At 36.4% G+C, this 16,784-nt stretch overlaps 1 protein-coding gene across 6 annotated transcripts in view; it reads left to right on the top strand.

The window, feature by feature from the left end:
• THADA (THADA armadillo repeat containing) overlaps nucleotides 1–16,784 on the top strand; it is a 305,797-nt gene that overhangs the window by 87,800 nt on the left and 201,213 nt on the right. For all 6 annotated transcript variants that reach the window (XM_007128982.4, XM_028496748.2, XM_007128981.4 and 3 more), the window contains one exon: nucleotides 8,972–9,063. In XM_007128982.4, the coding sequence (XP_007129044.2) occupies nucleotides 8,972–9,063 (92 nt within the window). The remainder of the gene's footprint in view (nucleotides 1–8,971; nucleotides 9,064–16,784) is intronic.

Below are 16,784 nucleotides of genomic sequence, written 5' to 3'. Positions count from 1 at the left end.
AAAAAAAAAAGGCTGGCAAAGGGAGAGGAGAAAAGAAGCTAGACCTTAATATATTACCTGCAGAATAGAGAATTTACTAGAAAGGCAGGCTTACCAATTAGTGAGCTGCACAAACCAATTCATAACTCTCCGATGAGCCTCTAATTGAGAGTCAGTATATTGCAGTGGAGCCCAAGGCACAGACTCCCCATGTAAAGAGGAATCCTCAAGGCTGCCAACTGTTGCCTGGAAAATCGTACATCTTCCTGTAAGAAAGGTAAATGTCTGAAATTCTGTCTAGGAGCATTGCCTAACTACTCCTGAGGACACGGTGTTTACCTTTTGCATTTACAGGAAAACGGAGCAATACCTGTATACTGTCAGGAGAGGTAGGTAGGAATGTGGCTTGACCATCAGGAAGAGTAGAGATCATAAAGCTGATTGCCAGAAATGTCAGTATTGTTTTCTTTAAGCCATTCATTCCAGGTGAACAGAGAAATGTTCTCTATGAAAGGGCTTTCAGAGAGTGAAACCTGGTGACTTTTCCAACTTTAGGAAAACTGAAAGTATCGGAAATGAATGGATCTTTTTTTTTTAAAGTCTTTTTTGGAGACCTTTTAAACAGTAACACATGGGCACTGCAGAAAGTCTGAAAATACAAGCATAAAAGGAAAAGGAAAAGTCACTGGTTTAACTACCATATAGATATAATAATCTTTAGCATTCGAATGTGTTTTCTTTCTCTTTTTTCTATGTGGCTCTTATGTGTGTGTAGTACTCATATGCACACATAATCTATAAAAGCCTGCACAAATATATATAAGTGCTTATGTATAGTTTTATTGGGGAGGAATCTTCCCTTTTAACACGTGTTTTAAAGGAATCTTTTTTGTTTCTATTCAGTTTGTTTGCTTTACCAGAGAAAATAAACATCACAGCTATAATGATCCATACTCTGACTTAAATATATCAATTGTTCTGTTTCCTTCCCTATAAAAACCTAATCTAAGATACGCCAGAACCATGTCAACATACTCAACGAATGTGAAGAAGTCTTCATTTTACAAAACAATTAACCATAGCATTCTGTGTGAAATTGTTTAAAGAGTGGTTTTTCCTGATTGTGTGTGAAATATGGTTTGATTTACAGAAATCTGATTTGTACACATCTTCTCAGGAATATATCTTGTACCTAAAGGTGACTCCATCTGTACTTTTGGCTTAATTGTTTTTCCTGGTAAGTTAGAGAAAAAAAAAGTAAAATAAGCTTAATTTTAATTTTGCAGTAAAGGAACATTTTCCAGGAAGCATTCATGTGTATATTTAATAGTTTGTACAGAGTCCTCAATCTTTGTATTGAGACCACACAAATCTCTCAATCTTTGCCACCTATACGGGCCCAGCCGCTCCGCGGCATGTGGGATCTTCCCAGACCGGGGCACGAACCGGCGTCCCCTGCATCGGCAGGCGGATTCTCAACCACTGCGCCACCAGGGAAGCCCGTATTAGGCATTTATAAAAGCCAGGGGAAATGTATTGTTGTAAATATATATAAGACATTAGGTATACCTACTGGTTACAGACAATATTAAACACTAGAAATACAAGGATAAGTAAGACATAATCATAATAGTGACTGTCTTATTGACTGTTTTCCATGTGCTTGGTATCATTTACATTGATTATCTCAGTTCATGCTCAGAGCAATCCTGCTAAGTAGATTCTGTTATTAGAATCCCCATTTTACAGATAAAGAGAGGAGAGAGGAGAAATAACTTTGTCCAAGGACGTACAACTATTATTTGTGTGATTCTAGAATCTGTACTATTATCGGGGAAAGTTTTGGGTATTATAGGAATACGGCAAAGGTGTATCTTACTTTACCTTGTAGGGTTTTGACCCTGTCCGTAGAAAACAGAGCTGGAGGTATAGCCTGGGTGCTAAGGTTTTATTGAATGGTACAAACCTACAGCAGCAGGAATGAAGGAAAAAGGGAAGTGAGGCAAGAAAGGAGAAGAGACATTATCCAGCAGGCGTTGTAGTTTAACTTGCAGGAAAACTGAGCTGCTTGTCTGGTCATGTGGTGTATCTTCTAGCCAGGCCATGTGAAACTACTGACTCCGGGAACACTCCCACCTTCTCTCTCTTATTGGTCAAAGTTACCCCTTGGGGCATTAACACAACTTGCGCAGGTGTTGACACAACCCTTGGGTAGCTGCTAGAGAAGCCAGATCCCGTGCCCTGTGATGTAGCATCTCATCTGAGTCTGGAAATGGCTGGATGAGCCACAGTCACCATTGGTGTCTGGGGTTTGACACTTGGCTTCCACTGCTGTTGAAAAACCCTGCATGAGAGAGTTTCACAGGAGGGGGATGATGGGCTTTGACTGATGTAGTGAAAAGTGGAGGCTCGATTGTGAGGTGGCAGGAGGGAAGGTGGAAGACCGATCAGGAAGCTATTGTAATAGTTCTGCCAAGTGATGATAATGGCTCAGAATAGAGAAATATTAGTAAAGATGGTGACAAGTGATAATCTTCAACATATATTTTAGAGATGAAGCTAGTTTAGTTAAAAATTAGGTAACAAAGTGATTTGTAGATACATATATCTATGGAAACAATTTTCTGGGCAGGTTTTGAAAACTGAGACATTTCGGGGCATTTCCTTTTTTATGTTCAGCTACCTGATCTTCTTTCCCTGCATCCTCATTGCAGGGCAGGTAACTCATCTTTCCAGCTTGCCCAGAAGCTCCATTGAGTCTGCCACCTTAGGGTCCTTCTAAGACCCACACCAGGTTTATATTTCTATCTGGTACATCTTACTTTGCTTCCCTCAGGCCAGCTCTGGTTTACAGGATGCGGTGGGTTTGAGGAAGAAAAAGAGCCTTTCAAATCTTCCCATTAGTGCTGCCATGTGCACTCTATTCCTCTTTCGGCACCGTCAACAGGCCCGCTGGTGGTTGTGAGGTTGCCACAAGGGTGCCAGGCTGAGGGCTGTGCGGTGCTGAAACTCAGCCATGCTCTGCTTATTACACTACATGCCTTGGCGTGGAGCTTTATTCACTCACAGGAAGAGTACTTTTTCCTTAATTCACCTGTAGGTGGTGCATGGGCTACTAGAAGCTCCGTCTCTTCTTTTCTCATGGGATAAGTGTCTTGCTACTTTGGAAGAAAGTCACCCTGAATTCCAGACAGGGCTGGCCCTCCCCTTAATCATAGGACCAGAAATCATAGTACAGTTTTCCTGGATTGCAGATGAGGGACTTGTGACCTGAAGTTTTAAGTGTCTTTTTCAAGGTCCGTGGCTAAGAGGTGATGGAAGGCAAATTAGAATTGAAATCCCATTTAATTTTTTCAGAAAGTCTTTCTTTCTACTATAAACTGGCACTATGTACACTAGACAAAATATTTCATAATATTATATGCAGATCCCATCTTCAAGGATGTGACTGTCTATAAAGGGTAAAGGTATATGGTGTGTAAATGATTGTACCATATAGTGATTGCACATGATAGGTTCTCCATTCATATTTTTAAAATATTTGTTAAGGAAGCATTTATGTTATATAAGAAAAGACATAAATGTATAAGAAAAGTATGTAGTATACATAAGTAGACATATACATATATACACACACACACACACTGCTTTGTGAAACCTAATTTTCATTTACCTAACTCTTCTGTATCTTACAGAAATCTGTTTGGAAATGCTTTTGTACTACAAAGGAAAGAAAAAGCATATGTAATCAGCTAATAGAAGGGGAAAACTTTGGCAGCAGTTGTCAGTTTGTAGCTGAATACCAAGTCTCTATCAACTGTATGTTGGGGGCTTGATGGGGAAGGTAGTAAGAAAACAGGTTTTCTGGAGTTTTCCTTGTGATAAGGATTGATTATAGTTGGAGTTATTTGGCAGCCATTCTGTTCTCTCCATTTCTAACTTTATTACTACTTGCTCTTCTCTGTTGTTACTTTCCTTTTTACTTGCACTCTCCTTGGTCCTTCCTTCCTAATAAACAGAACTGTTTTCATTGCCATTACTACTATGAGTTTTTCAAAATATACTAGCACTGTATATGAACTTTTTCATTACCCACATTAAGATTTAACATTAGTGAATCACGTTAGTATTTACTGTCCATGTTTTAGGAGTTGATAATGTAGTTTGTCAGTTAGTCACAACCTTGTTCTCAATTGTACTTCTACTTAGTTCCCCTCCTCATTAGCTTTATAGTGAACAGGGACAGAAAATATGGATGAAATATTAGACAATAAAAAGGGGTACTTGAAACAGATGTCCTTGAACTATTAATACTGTCAACACAGAAACAAGGACACTCTTCTAGCTTAAGTAACAAGTAGTCTTCATGCTAGTTATTTTGCTCTACATTTACAGTAACTTTTAAAAATGTTATGCTGTGTAACTTCTATACTTTTAAAACAGAGTATATATGTTTCAACATATGGAAATCAATTTAATAACCCGTACAAATAGAATAAAGAACCAAAAACCACATGATCGTTTAAGCAGAGGCAAAAAAGCAGTTGACATAATCCGACACCATTTCATGTTAATAACACTCAATAAACTAGAAATGGAAGGGAACTTTCTCAATTGGTGAAGGGTATTAATGAAAAATCCATAGCTAACAATGTACTTAATGGTAAAAGACTGAAAGCCTTTCCCCTAAGATCAGGAACAGGACAAGGATATCCACGCTTGTCACATCTATTCAACATTGTACTGGAGGTTTTAGGTAGGGCAGTTAGGCAAGAATAAGAAATAATATCAGCCAGATTGGAAAGAAAGATACAAAACTATTTCTGTTTTTCAATTGCACTTACATATAGAAAATCCTAAGGCGTTCACACACACACACGCACACTCACACACAAATTACGGCTAATAAACAAGCTCAGCAAGGTTGCAGGACACAAGATCAATGTACAAAAATCAGTTGTATTTCTATACACTACCAATGAATAATCAAAAAATGAAATTAAGAAAACATTTCCATTTATAATAGAATCAAAAAGAATAAAATATTTAAGAATAAATGTAACAAAAGAAGTGCAAGATTTGGGCAATGAAACTTACAAACCATTGTTGAAAGAAATTGAAGAAGGCCTAAATAAGTTGGAAGATATTCCATATTCATGGACTGAAAGACAATATTCTTAAGATGGCAATACTCCCCAATCTACAGATTCACTATAATCTCTGTTAAAATTCCATTTTGACTTTTTTGCAGAAATTGACCGGTTTATTCTAAAATTGGGAGAGAATGCAAGAGACTTAGAATAGCCAGAACAATCTTGAAAAAGAACAGAATTGGAAGACTCACATATCCAAATTTCAAGACTTACACAAAGCAACAGTAATCAAGACAGTGTGGTAATGCCTTAAGGATAGACTTATATAAATAAGTGGAACAGAATTAAGAGTCCAGAAATAAAACCTAACTTTTAATAAAAAAGGTGCCAAAACAATTCAGTGGGGGGAAAGAATAGTCTGTTCAACAAATGGTACTGGGACAACTGAATATCCACATGCAAAAGAATGCTTTTGCTTCCTATCTTATACTATATTTAGAAATTAACTCAAAATGGATCAAAGTCCTAAATGTAAGAGCCAAAATGATAAAACCATTAGAAGAAAACATAAGTATAAATCTTTGTGACCTTGGAGTAGGTTATGCCTTCTTAGATATGACACCTAAAGCACAAGCAACAAAAGAAAAATGGTAGATTAGATTGATCAAAATTTAAAATGTCTGTATTTCAAAGCCATACCACTAAGAAAATGAAAAGACATTTAACAGAATGGGAGAAAATATTTGCAAATCATATATCTGATAATCGTATATTTGACTGGTATCCAGGATATATAAAGAACTCTTACAAATCAATGATAAAAAGAACCCAATTTAAAAATGGACAATGAATTTGAATATATTTCTCCAAAAAAAAAAAAAAACAAAAAAGATACACAAGTGGCCAGTAAGTACATGAAAAGATGCTTAGCATCATTCATTATCAGGAAAACACAAATCAAAACCACAGTGAGATAACCATTTCATATCCAGTGGGATAGCTATAATTTAAAAGGTGGACCATAACAATTATTGGGGAGGATTTGGAGAACTGGTGAAAATGGAACTCTCGTACAGTGCTGGTAAGGATGTAAATGGTACTGCCACTTTGGCAGTTTCTCAACAGGTTAACATAGAGTTACCATGTGACCCAGCAGATTCACTTCTTGGTATATACCCAAGAAAAGTGAAAACTTGTTCACACAAAAACTTGTATGTGAGTGTTCATAGCACCATTATCCATAATAGCCAAAAAGTGGAAACAACCCAGTGTTCATCAAATGATGAGTAGATTTTTTTAATGTGGTATATCCATTCAGTGGAATATTATTCAGCCATAAAAAGGAATGGCATACTGATACATGCTACAACATGGGTGAACCTTGAGAATGACAGCCAAATGAAAGAAGCCAGACATAAAAGGCTGCATGTCACGTGATCTCATGAATATGAAACATCCAGAATAGGTAAATCCCTAGAGACAGAAAGTAGATTAGTACTTGCCTAGTGAGGGAGAATAGGAAATGACTGTTAATGTGTATAGGGTTTCATTTTGGAGTCATGAAAATATTCTGGAATTAGGTAGTGGTGATAGTTTCCTACTTTGTGAACATAGTAAAAACCACTGAATAGTACTTTTAAGATGGCGAATTTTATGGTATGTGAATTATATCTCAATAACAGGAAAATTAATTTTTAAAAATGTCTTAAAAGTTTATCATTTGGTCACCTTTGGAGGTTGCTATGACATGAACTCATTCTGCACACTGGTAAATTTATGGAAATAATTCTGTACTAACTGATAACAGAATGACCAAATAGCTCATGAAGGAAAGCTTTTTTTTTTAATGGTAGTTTTTCTGAAAATTGTAACTAATTAATAGTAGAAAATCACTAATTTGCTATGCCTACTGGAATAAGTAATGATAATCACTGGCTACTAATGAGGGAACTTGATGAATGGATCAGGCTGGTAATCTGTTTGATCCATCTTAACATTACTAAAAGACGTTATGTGTGTCCTGCCTTCAGCCTATCAAATCAAACAAGGGAGTTTTCTTTCTTGCTTGGGGTGGCAGATGGGTGCCCATTCACTTTGTAAAACAGTCCTCTACAATTTTGATAAAGTATGCCTCAGCAGGCATCCTCTTTCATCTCCAGACACTCCTGTTTTAAGTTTACTGCTTCTGGCAGTCTTTGTCAGAAAGTTTGGTTTAGGGAAAGATGGAGTTTGTGTTTTGATTTTTCTTTTCTTTTTATGTTTTTGTATGATTCTTAAGAGACGATAGGGTCCTGGATGACGTTACCAAGTCATCTTGAACCTAAGGAGTCTTTGGGAACCAAGTCAATGACCTTGGTGAGAGATAATCAAGACCTGAGCTAGGACAGAGGCAATGTTGATGGAGTAACAGGACAGGGTGTTGTGTTTGGGGATAGTAGGCAAGGCACACAGTAGGGACTTCATTAATGTTTGTTAACTGTTGAATGGACATAAGTGAGTTTGTCCAATTTTAGGGTTTTATTGCAATTATGGTATGAATTGTGCCAGTGTATCTGTGGTCCATTTCAAGAGTTACCACACATAAATTGAGTATCTGTGGTCCATTTCAAGAGTTACCACACATAAATTGAGTCAGTCATGTGCTTCTAGAGGAGAGGTTGCAAACTGGTGGCTGATAGGTCAAATCTGGCCCACAACTGTGTTTTATTTGGCTTCCACAATAGTTTTTTTTTTTTCCTTTAATTTGTTGCCAACTTTTCAAAATAGATTTCACATAAAAGTTGGGGTTTCTGGCTTCTCTTCAAAAAGCAGAAGATCTGGCAACACTGGGCTTACATTCCCCTCAAGGCAGCAACTTCAGCTGAAGCTGAATAGTGACTGCATTAGACCCAATCCTCTGCTGCCTCTGTCACTCACTGTCTTTATGGGCATTTGAGTTGTGATCCTTACTGCAGTCGTTTCAGGAAGCTATCTTCTAAATCCTACATTGTTACTTTTAACTACCTTTTTTCTTATATTGCTATTTAACACAGCATATGACTCCTATCTAAATAGAATATAAGCTCTGTGTTAGCAGTAAGTGTGTGTGTTCTATTTCTGGACATTCTCCATGGGGTTGGTATAGGGCCTTACACACTATAGGGAGGTCAGTATATATTTATACATCTCTACTCTGATTTGGCAAGGTAATTGAGGAAGCCCAATATCCCATGGCTTTCAAGACATTTTTATGATGTAGGAAAGCATCTTGATACATTGGTTTGGAAATAGATCTGCTTTTTTATTACCATTTGAAGAAATGATTCATGTTCATAGTTTTTTCTTCTTATTTCTGTGAACCAGCTGTCTCAGATAATCTTAGGGTTAAAATTACTTTGTTAGGTTACTGCAGTTGTGTGGTTAATAACATTTTGTATATGATGTTAAATATTTTCTTGGCCATATTAGTAATGTGGATCCTTTGAGTTAGGTCTGATAAGTATTTTCTCATAGGTAAATGATTACAGAAAATAAAAGAAAAGAGCTGAGCTCTTTCTTGGGATATTCATCATCAGAAATGATGTGGGAAAATGAATTTATTGTTTCTTTTTAAGTGTTATTTAATGATACAAGTACAAAGAGATAGTGAAAACAGTTGGAGGTAATATTAGAAGTATAGGAAAAAGCTGTGTTGTATGCATGTGGTTGGATTGTAGAGCTCAGTTTAAGAGGAAGTCATTGAGGTAATTACTATAAAGTTATTGAAAATTGTCTTCTTTTATGGACATAAACCACATCTTCTTTAGCCCCACACTAGGCAATCGGGTAATGATTTTGAATGTCTAGTTTGAACATTGTAAATGTTGGTTTCACGCCATGAATATTTCTTAACCTTTATTGTGTATTTATTTTTACATTAGGTGAGAAATTCATCCACACTTCTCTTTAGTACGTTGATCACAAGAATATTTGGAGTTAAAAGGGGAAAGGATGAACTTTCCAAAAAAAATAGGTAAGCTTCATCTAATGCTAACTTTACTTTTTTACAAAATATTGTCCTGGCCAAAAATAATTTTTGGAATTTTGCTTACTTTTATAGATTCATCTAGAGCATAAAACTATAAAAATACTATGGTAAATTAACCTATGCTGCCAAATTCTAAGCCCTTGGGCAAAAATATCTACTGTTTAATAAGTGGACCTTTCAAAGCAGCAAAAAAATATATATCAGAGTAGCAAGGGCTGAAATGTAGAGCTTGTTTCTCAGTGCAACAGCTAAAGTTCGTTTTTTTGTTTTGTTTTTGATTTACATCTTCTTCAGGTATTCCTGAAATGTCCTGTATTGCTTTTTCTTGATGTGTCATCAGGTACTAGCTTGTGCAATATCTTTGCTTTTATAGTAACTGGAAGTTTAAATGTTTATAGTACACTCATCGGGACATGTCCCAGATTACTTTTACATTAACCTCTAACCAAGGGGAGCAGTTACGGATGTTGGTCACACAGAATAAACAATGCTTTTTACTTTTAGGTCTTCGGTGTTATGTTTACTCTCTAAGACATTTTCCTCTTAAGGTTTTTTTTAACATCTGGGAAAATAGCTTACTGAAATATTTTGATTATGAGTAATTTTTAGATACAATGCACAAGTTCTGTTTGTTGGTTTTTAAAGAAGAGAAGCTTTGAATAGCTGTTTCTTTAGCACTTAGGAGGGTTTTAGTGTTAGTCTAGTGGCTTGCAGTTGTTAACACTAGATGTCACTGTCGCTGCATGCTTAATCATTTCTTAACTTCATTTACTATATCTGATTTGGCCCAGTGGTCTTTCTCTTGATGCTCTAGAGATAAATCAGGCCCTATTCCTCTCCTGTCTAAAAAAGTTGATGATCACACTTTAAAGTCAGGTTTTAAGCTCTTGTTTTTTAAAATATATTTTCTTGTGATGGAACTAAGTCTTAGGAATGAGAAAATATCATGAAACATTTTTATGATGCACTGTTGGTAAATCTAATGAAATCTACTGGTAGTTCTGAATTGTTATTTAAATTGCTATTTATCACCCTATAAAATTCAATAAATATTTAAATGGAAAGCAGGTGGCTGTAAGTGTGAATTCCTTGAGTATACTAAGGAAATACTAGAGAGGTTTTTTTTTTTTTTTAGCTGAGTTGTATTTCTAACAATGATAACATTATTTCTTTAAAAGGTTGATTGTAATTTCTACTATTTAGCTTGTTCCTAAATAAATTCTTCCTGTCACTAGTTTGAAATCACTAATATTTGTTTCTTTTTAGCTTTGCTTATTTTGTTAATAATTCAATAAAGTGCTAAGGTTTAAAACAGTTTGGTCATATTATAAGGCCATGATAAATAGTGCATAAATAAAATATGATATGAGGTTATCAAACAAGTGAAATTAATGTTTAAAACTGAACTCGAAAATGAAGAAATGTGTTTTTTCCCTTTTACTTTTCATGAAGTGAGTGATTCTTGGATATGTATACAAATTTTACTTTATACAGGAGAAAATTATCAGATTCATTTTATGTAGGTTGCATCTGAAGGAGGGTGGAAGAATAGCACAATGAAACCACACTGTTGTAATCTCTTTGCCACAGCTTGCTGATGTGAACCTCCATTATAAATTCATTCCTCTTAAATAGGAAAGGTTACAAAATATATAACTTTCCTAGAAAGAGGGAAATAGAATATTCATATAATTAATTGTTTTGAATAAAGCTGAAAAGTGAAGGTATTAAAAAGTTAATTACTTTTAATGTGATAAGCATTTTTGGTAAGAGTTTTTATTTCAGTAACCTGAAGGTTGATATATATCATTATATATACAAGGCTTCTGTTCTTTGTTTAACCCTTAAAGAGTATATTTCTCGGCAGCACCCACTAGATATGCTCTGCAAAACCTTTAGTGTCTTAAACTTGCCATTATTTGTAATGATTCTTCTAGCTGTAGTTTGTTTAATTATGTCACTTTTGGATGAAATGTTTATATACCTGTCCGCTGCAATATTAACTCCCCGTGGGCAGAACCTTTTGCTTCTATTCTGTGTATGTATCATGGATACTGTAAGAATGCTAGTAATAATGATGTCTTGTTGGTTGGTTACTCAACCACTGAATAACTAAACTCAGCCAATGAGACCTCATAGGCCAGTGAAGTCTACTTTCACAGCCACAGATTGTTCTGTGCACAGTCTTGCAAATGTGTGCTCTTGATCAGAAGGGAACCAGACAGAAAAAGAACATCTCCCTTTCCCCTCTAGTGGAAAAAAAGTCTATCCTGGAGTAAACAGACTTGGTTTCTAAGCATCTTGTTACCACTGGAGATGCCCTTAATAGACTCCCTTACCCACTTTGCCCTTCAATTTCTCCATCTATAGACCAGGAATAATAAGATCTGTGTTCTGTACTCATAGGGCTATAGGGAGAATGAAACAAACTAGTAACAGTTCATTTTCTTTTAAAATATTGGAAGTCCTATGCAATTAGAGATGTAGTTTGCTTTTTCTCTGTTACCACTTCTATTATTGTACTCATCTCATTGTCTTACAGTTCCCCTGTGCTTTTGGAGTACAGGGTCAGTATCTTGTCCTTATTTTTGTATACCTGGTGCCTAGCATAGTGTCTGGCATGTAATGGCCAGAAATACTTGCTTACTGAATAAGCAAATTTTGTTACTAGATGAGAGATGAGAAATCTGGTTTCTACTCCTGGCTTTGTTGCCATAGACCTGCCATAACCAACTGAAACAAGTTAGTTAACCTCTCTGGGCCTTGGTTTTCTCCTCTAAGATAAGAGATTTGGACTATCCTTGAAGTCTCTTTATTTCTATCAAATACTAACCTAGGCTTTACATAATTGTTACTAGAATTATGAGTTTGGTGAACTGCTATGTTCCCGGTGCCTAGAACAGTACCTGCTTGGTAGTAGGGACAAGAAGTTCTCGTTTCATGTGTAAAGGAGCAGAGGTTCTGCATCCCCATTTATAAGTATATAGAGTATGCTTGAAATGACTGAACTCTAGCGCTCACTAGCCTTGTTCTAGATGTGTCTTTTGGATTATGAAGAATGAGAAAACATGTTTCACTTGTTTGTTTTAAATAATGGTGTTACATTTAAATTTTCTAAAGCTCCTTTCCTTTCTATTTGTTACCCCCGGACTGACCTGGCCTGACAGAATGAGTAATTGATCTTTGTATTGATAGAATCAGAAGATACTCAGCTCTGTGATGTGGGGAGTGTGCTGGGCGTTCCAGAATAGCCTCCATCTGCACTGTGAGTGGGCTCACCTTGGTAGTTCCTCGTTCCTTACAGGGCAGGAGCTAAACCAGTGTGATCTTTAACTCTAGGTCTTTCCCTTTAGCCCCTTTGTGTATTAACCTTCAACTGTTCTATTCCCAGGTAAAGGACAAATATCAATATAAATGTAGTAGTCTGAAAAGCTTTATTTTAGATTTTGCCAAAGCTTCATACAGGTGCTCAGTGTACAGAGTGTTCTATAGCTCTTGTTCTCTCTTCATTTTAAATCAGTCAGCCAATAAGAATTCGTAAGCATTTGTCATGAACTCAATATTGACACGGTAGAGGAGTCCATGAGAAATATAAAAGGTGGACCTTGTTCAAGGAGCTTACGTTTCAGCTAGGGAAACGAGAATTGTCATCTGTTGTGAAGCAGATACAAATAGAATACAACATACAGTAATCAGCTGCACAATGTGGTCTGAATAATGGCTGCGTTAGAAATTCACTAGTGGGAGAGTTGAGTGGAGCACTTGGGGGGACTGTGTTTCTTATAAAGCTTTGGGGATGAGCAGATTTGGGGTACATGGAAACAGGTAGGTTGAAAAAGAGGAACAAAAGAATAATAATCTTGTTTTCAGTGTTAAGTACAATCTCAATTCTGTCTTGTTAGAGAGAGCTCATATTCAAATTAATAGCTTAGGATGATTTAATACAGTTTAAGAGGAAAATGTTTGTAAAAGGATCACCAGGTCCAAGTAAAATTATTTCTGATGACTATGTTAGGAGATGTTAAATTGTGTTTGTTTTATTTTCCTGTGTATAAATAACAGAGAATTGCTTTAGTTATTTCCCTTAACATCTTAGTGGTGCAGGTCTGGAAGGATCCTCTGAGGGACATCTAGTCTAGTCTAGCCCCTTGCTTAGAGACAGGTTTTGAAGCAGTTTCCAGACAGATTGGCTTCTCTCCTGTTCTTCATGTTTTCTAGGAAAAGAGATTCCACAAGTTTTTGTGGTCACCCACTCCATTGTTTAGGAAAGAATTGGATTCTCAAAACTAAAATTGGGAGCTGTAGGGCAACTAGGTTTTTAAATTTTAAAGATTGTAATTATTAGAATGCAGAATAGCTTATTTGCTTTGAACTACACAGTAGTTTGTAGCAAGTGCCTATTTGGCCAAACTGAAGATCAGAATTTTCTTTTGACTGTGGCCAGGATAACCTTAACATCCTCAGACCCAGTGGGTTCTCGTCTTCTCCATTTAACAAGCATTTATATTGCATTTTCACTCTGGGCCCTCTGCTGGGCACTGGGATTCAAAGATGAATCAGACATACTCTTGGCCCTGTAGGGAGACTGACAATCTGATGAAGAATCTGGCAGTTACCTGCGGCGGTAGAGTCTCTGTTCCGCTCGTGTAAAAGGCATGGAGAAGTTGTGAAGGGAGATGGCATATCCTTAGCACCTATTTGCTTGCTTGGCATGTGCCAAATTCTTAATAAGTGTCTATTTTAGCCTTCATCACAGCCCTGCAGAGTGGATAGAGTCATTCTAATTTCACACAGGAATACACTAGGGTTGGTGAGATTGAGTTATTTGCCCGAGGTCATACAGCCAGAAAGTGGTAGAACTAGAACCCAAATCCAACTACATCTGCAGAGCACATGCGGATTTACCCACTGGCACACACAGCCCCTTATGAGCAGTGAGTCACTTTTGAGAGTGTGGCTTTAGGTTTTACATCCTGAGACTGTGGGAAATGAGGCACTTCACCAAAGTCTCAGTGTGGAGCCAGGACTCTCACATCTCCCATGTGGCAAGTTGATTTTAAGACCTTTTCATTACCCCCAATAGGATATCAGTGTGGCCAGTAAGCCATTTATTTACCTGTATAAAACTCTGGTATTTGATGATAGTTTGGTGCTATGGGGAGAGGATTTGGGGGTTTTGTGATAATCTTTGTCTATTGTATGATGTCTTCTAGGCTTAACCTAATGTTTTTCCAAATCTCTGCTTATATTTTTCATTCATATATTTAATAATTATTATAATAATAACCATTATTATATTAGTTTTTATGTTTGAGAGGACATAAGAAGCCATCCAGTCCCATTCTCATTTTGCAGATGTGAATATTGAGGTGCTCAAGGTCACACAGCTAGTGCTGGAAATAAAGTTAATGGTTACTTTTAGCTCACAGTAAGCTCAACTAGAACATTTAAAAATTTTAGCTGATTATTTATAAATGGAGTTTCTATTAGCAACAATAATACTTGTTTGGATTCAAATAATTTGAAATTAAGCTAAGAGCCCCAGTGTTTTGATACGGTCTGGAGGTATCATTTATGCATTTTCCACAGTTGTTTACAGAACATTCGATCTGGTTCTTTAGGCAGAGTAGTTAAATGTGTATTCTTGGAGACTGAGAAGTTAAGTACAAGTCTTGTGTAACCCTTGTTGAGAAGTTCTTAAAATCAGAATTAAGTCTATTCTGACACTTTGGCCTACTGGAGAGTTTCATGTTTCAAGTTTTTGTTCATTCTTAGGTTCATGGATCACAGGTAGGAAAACCACAAATAAAAATTTTAACCAAAAAGAAGCTCTTAAAAAGAAATATGTTCATGAACTTGAAGTGGGAATTAGTCATTGTGTTCTTAAATATTGACTCTTGCGGGGACGAAGTAATCTTTGTTCCTAAGTACTGCTTCAGGCCATTGCCTTCTTTAATAACTAAGGCATTGTTGCTTTAGTTTGAGCATGTTCTATGGAATTTTGGCAATGCGTGCATCCTCTTTCTGCATCTCAGTAAAAGCATGAGTAAATATTTTTTCTTAGCTTTGGTATTTTTGTAGCTTACATTTTATATGAACCAGACTAATATAATGTAATACCAGGATTACATAATTTAGGACGTCAGGATTTCTTCCAGGACTATGAGATAAAGTCTTCATTTATCAGGGGTTTTACAAGCAGTATTTGTTGCTCATTCAGTACCTGCAGAGAAATACCACAGAGCTCTTTTCCAAATGAGAAAATGGAGTCAAAGAGGTTAAAACCAGAGGGAACAGTTTCTTTAGAACTTGGATAATATTTCTTCTTTATTCAGAACTTGGTCCTTATAACTATTGATTTTAGTAATGGATAGTTTAGAAATTCCAGGAATTTTGAACTATTCTTGTTACACACCAAACTTTTAATAAAATACAATCAATAAAATTTTTGCATTGAATATTTACTATGTGCCTTGCCACTCTAATATGTACAAAAGTAGTTTATGACATGGTCTTGGATTTCAAGGATTTTATCATTTACTGAGAGAGAAGACCAACATGTGAGCTAGCTTAGGAAAAATGAGTATCAAACTGATATTGTCAGGGGATGAGGGGTGTCAGAGGAGGATGAGGTCGGGCTTCGTGCAGGAGTCAGGCTTAATCTGGATTTGAAAAAATGGATAGGATTTGAATAGGTAAAGAGGAGGATGTTGCATATAAGGTTATATAGGCATGAACAAAGATATCGAGGTTGGAACACATGTTGTATATGTCTGAGAAAGTTAGAAGATAAACCAGACCAGGACTGAAAGCACATGATGGAAATATTCATCCGTTCATCCATTTAGTCATTTATTCCTAGAGCCAAGGATTCACTGACCATCTATTCTGTGTAAGAACTGAACCATGTTCTGGGGCTATATCAATGAGTAAAACAAATAAGCCAAGGAGACTGGTTTGAATTTTACACAACATTATGAATCATTTATAAGTTTTAGTATTGGAGTATTCCATGATAAAGGCATTGTTTTAGGAATCAGTTGAGAAGTGATTGCATTCTGTGTCCCCCGCTGGTAGTATTGGAGAATATGATGCAAGACCCTGGAAGAAAGTTACTTAGGAATAACTGATACTCTCTGTAGATTATTAAAGCTCGGTTCCAGCTTGGTGTGGTTTTTTTTCAGCATTTATTCTTTTTGTTACTTCTAAATTGAGTAGTGGCTGTATTAGAGGGGAATATGCCTTATGTTTTAAGGATTACTAGCTTCCTGAAGATATTAAAAAGATATTTAGTGAAAAGTAAATTATAAAGTCAAGTAAGTTTTGGAAATGCTGGATTAAATAAAAATTTGTTTATGACAGGACTTCTCAGAACATTTAATATGCTACAGTGGTTTTTGTGACTCTTCAAGAGTGGGATGTAACATGCAGTATTTCCCCAAGTTAAAGAACTTATATCTGGGGAATTTATATCTGGGGAAGTCCACCAGATATAAATTTAAAATGTTATCCTGGCATATAGTAGGTGGTAAATAAATACGAATCAATGAAAATTTCATAATTTTAGACCTTTTAAAATCTTATATTTAAAGTGCCTCTTTGGGCTTCCCTGGTGGCGCAGTGGTTGAGAATCCGCCTGCCGATGCAGGGGACACGGGTTCGTGCCCCGGTCCGGGAAGATCCCACATGCCGCGGAGCGGCTGGGC

Source organism: Physeter macrocephalus, chromosome 12, assembly GCF_002837175.3.
Source record: "Physeter macrocephalus isolate SW-GA chromosome 12, ASM283717v5, whole genome shotgun sequence".
NCBI classification, from domain to species: Eukaryota; Metazoa; Chordata; class Mammalia; order Artiodactyla; family Physeteridae; genus Physeter; species Physeter macrocephalus.
Note: the sequence above shows the minus strand (reverse complement) of the source record. Positions and strands in the feature narration are given on the sequence as shown.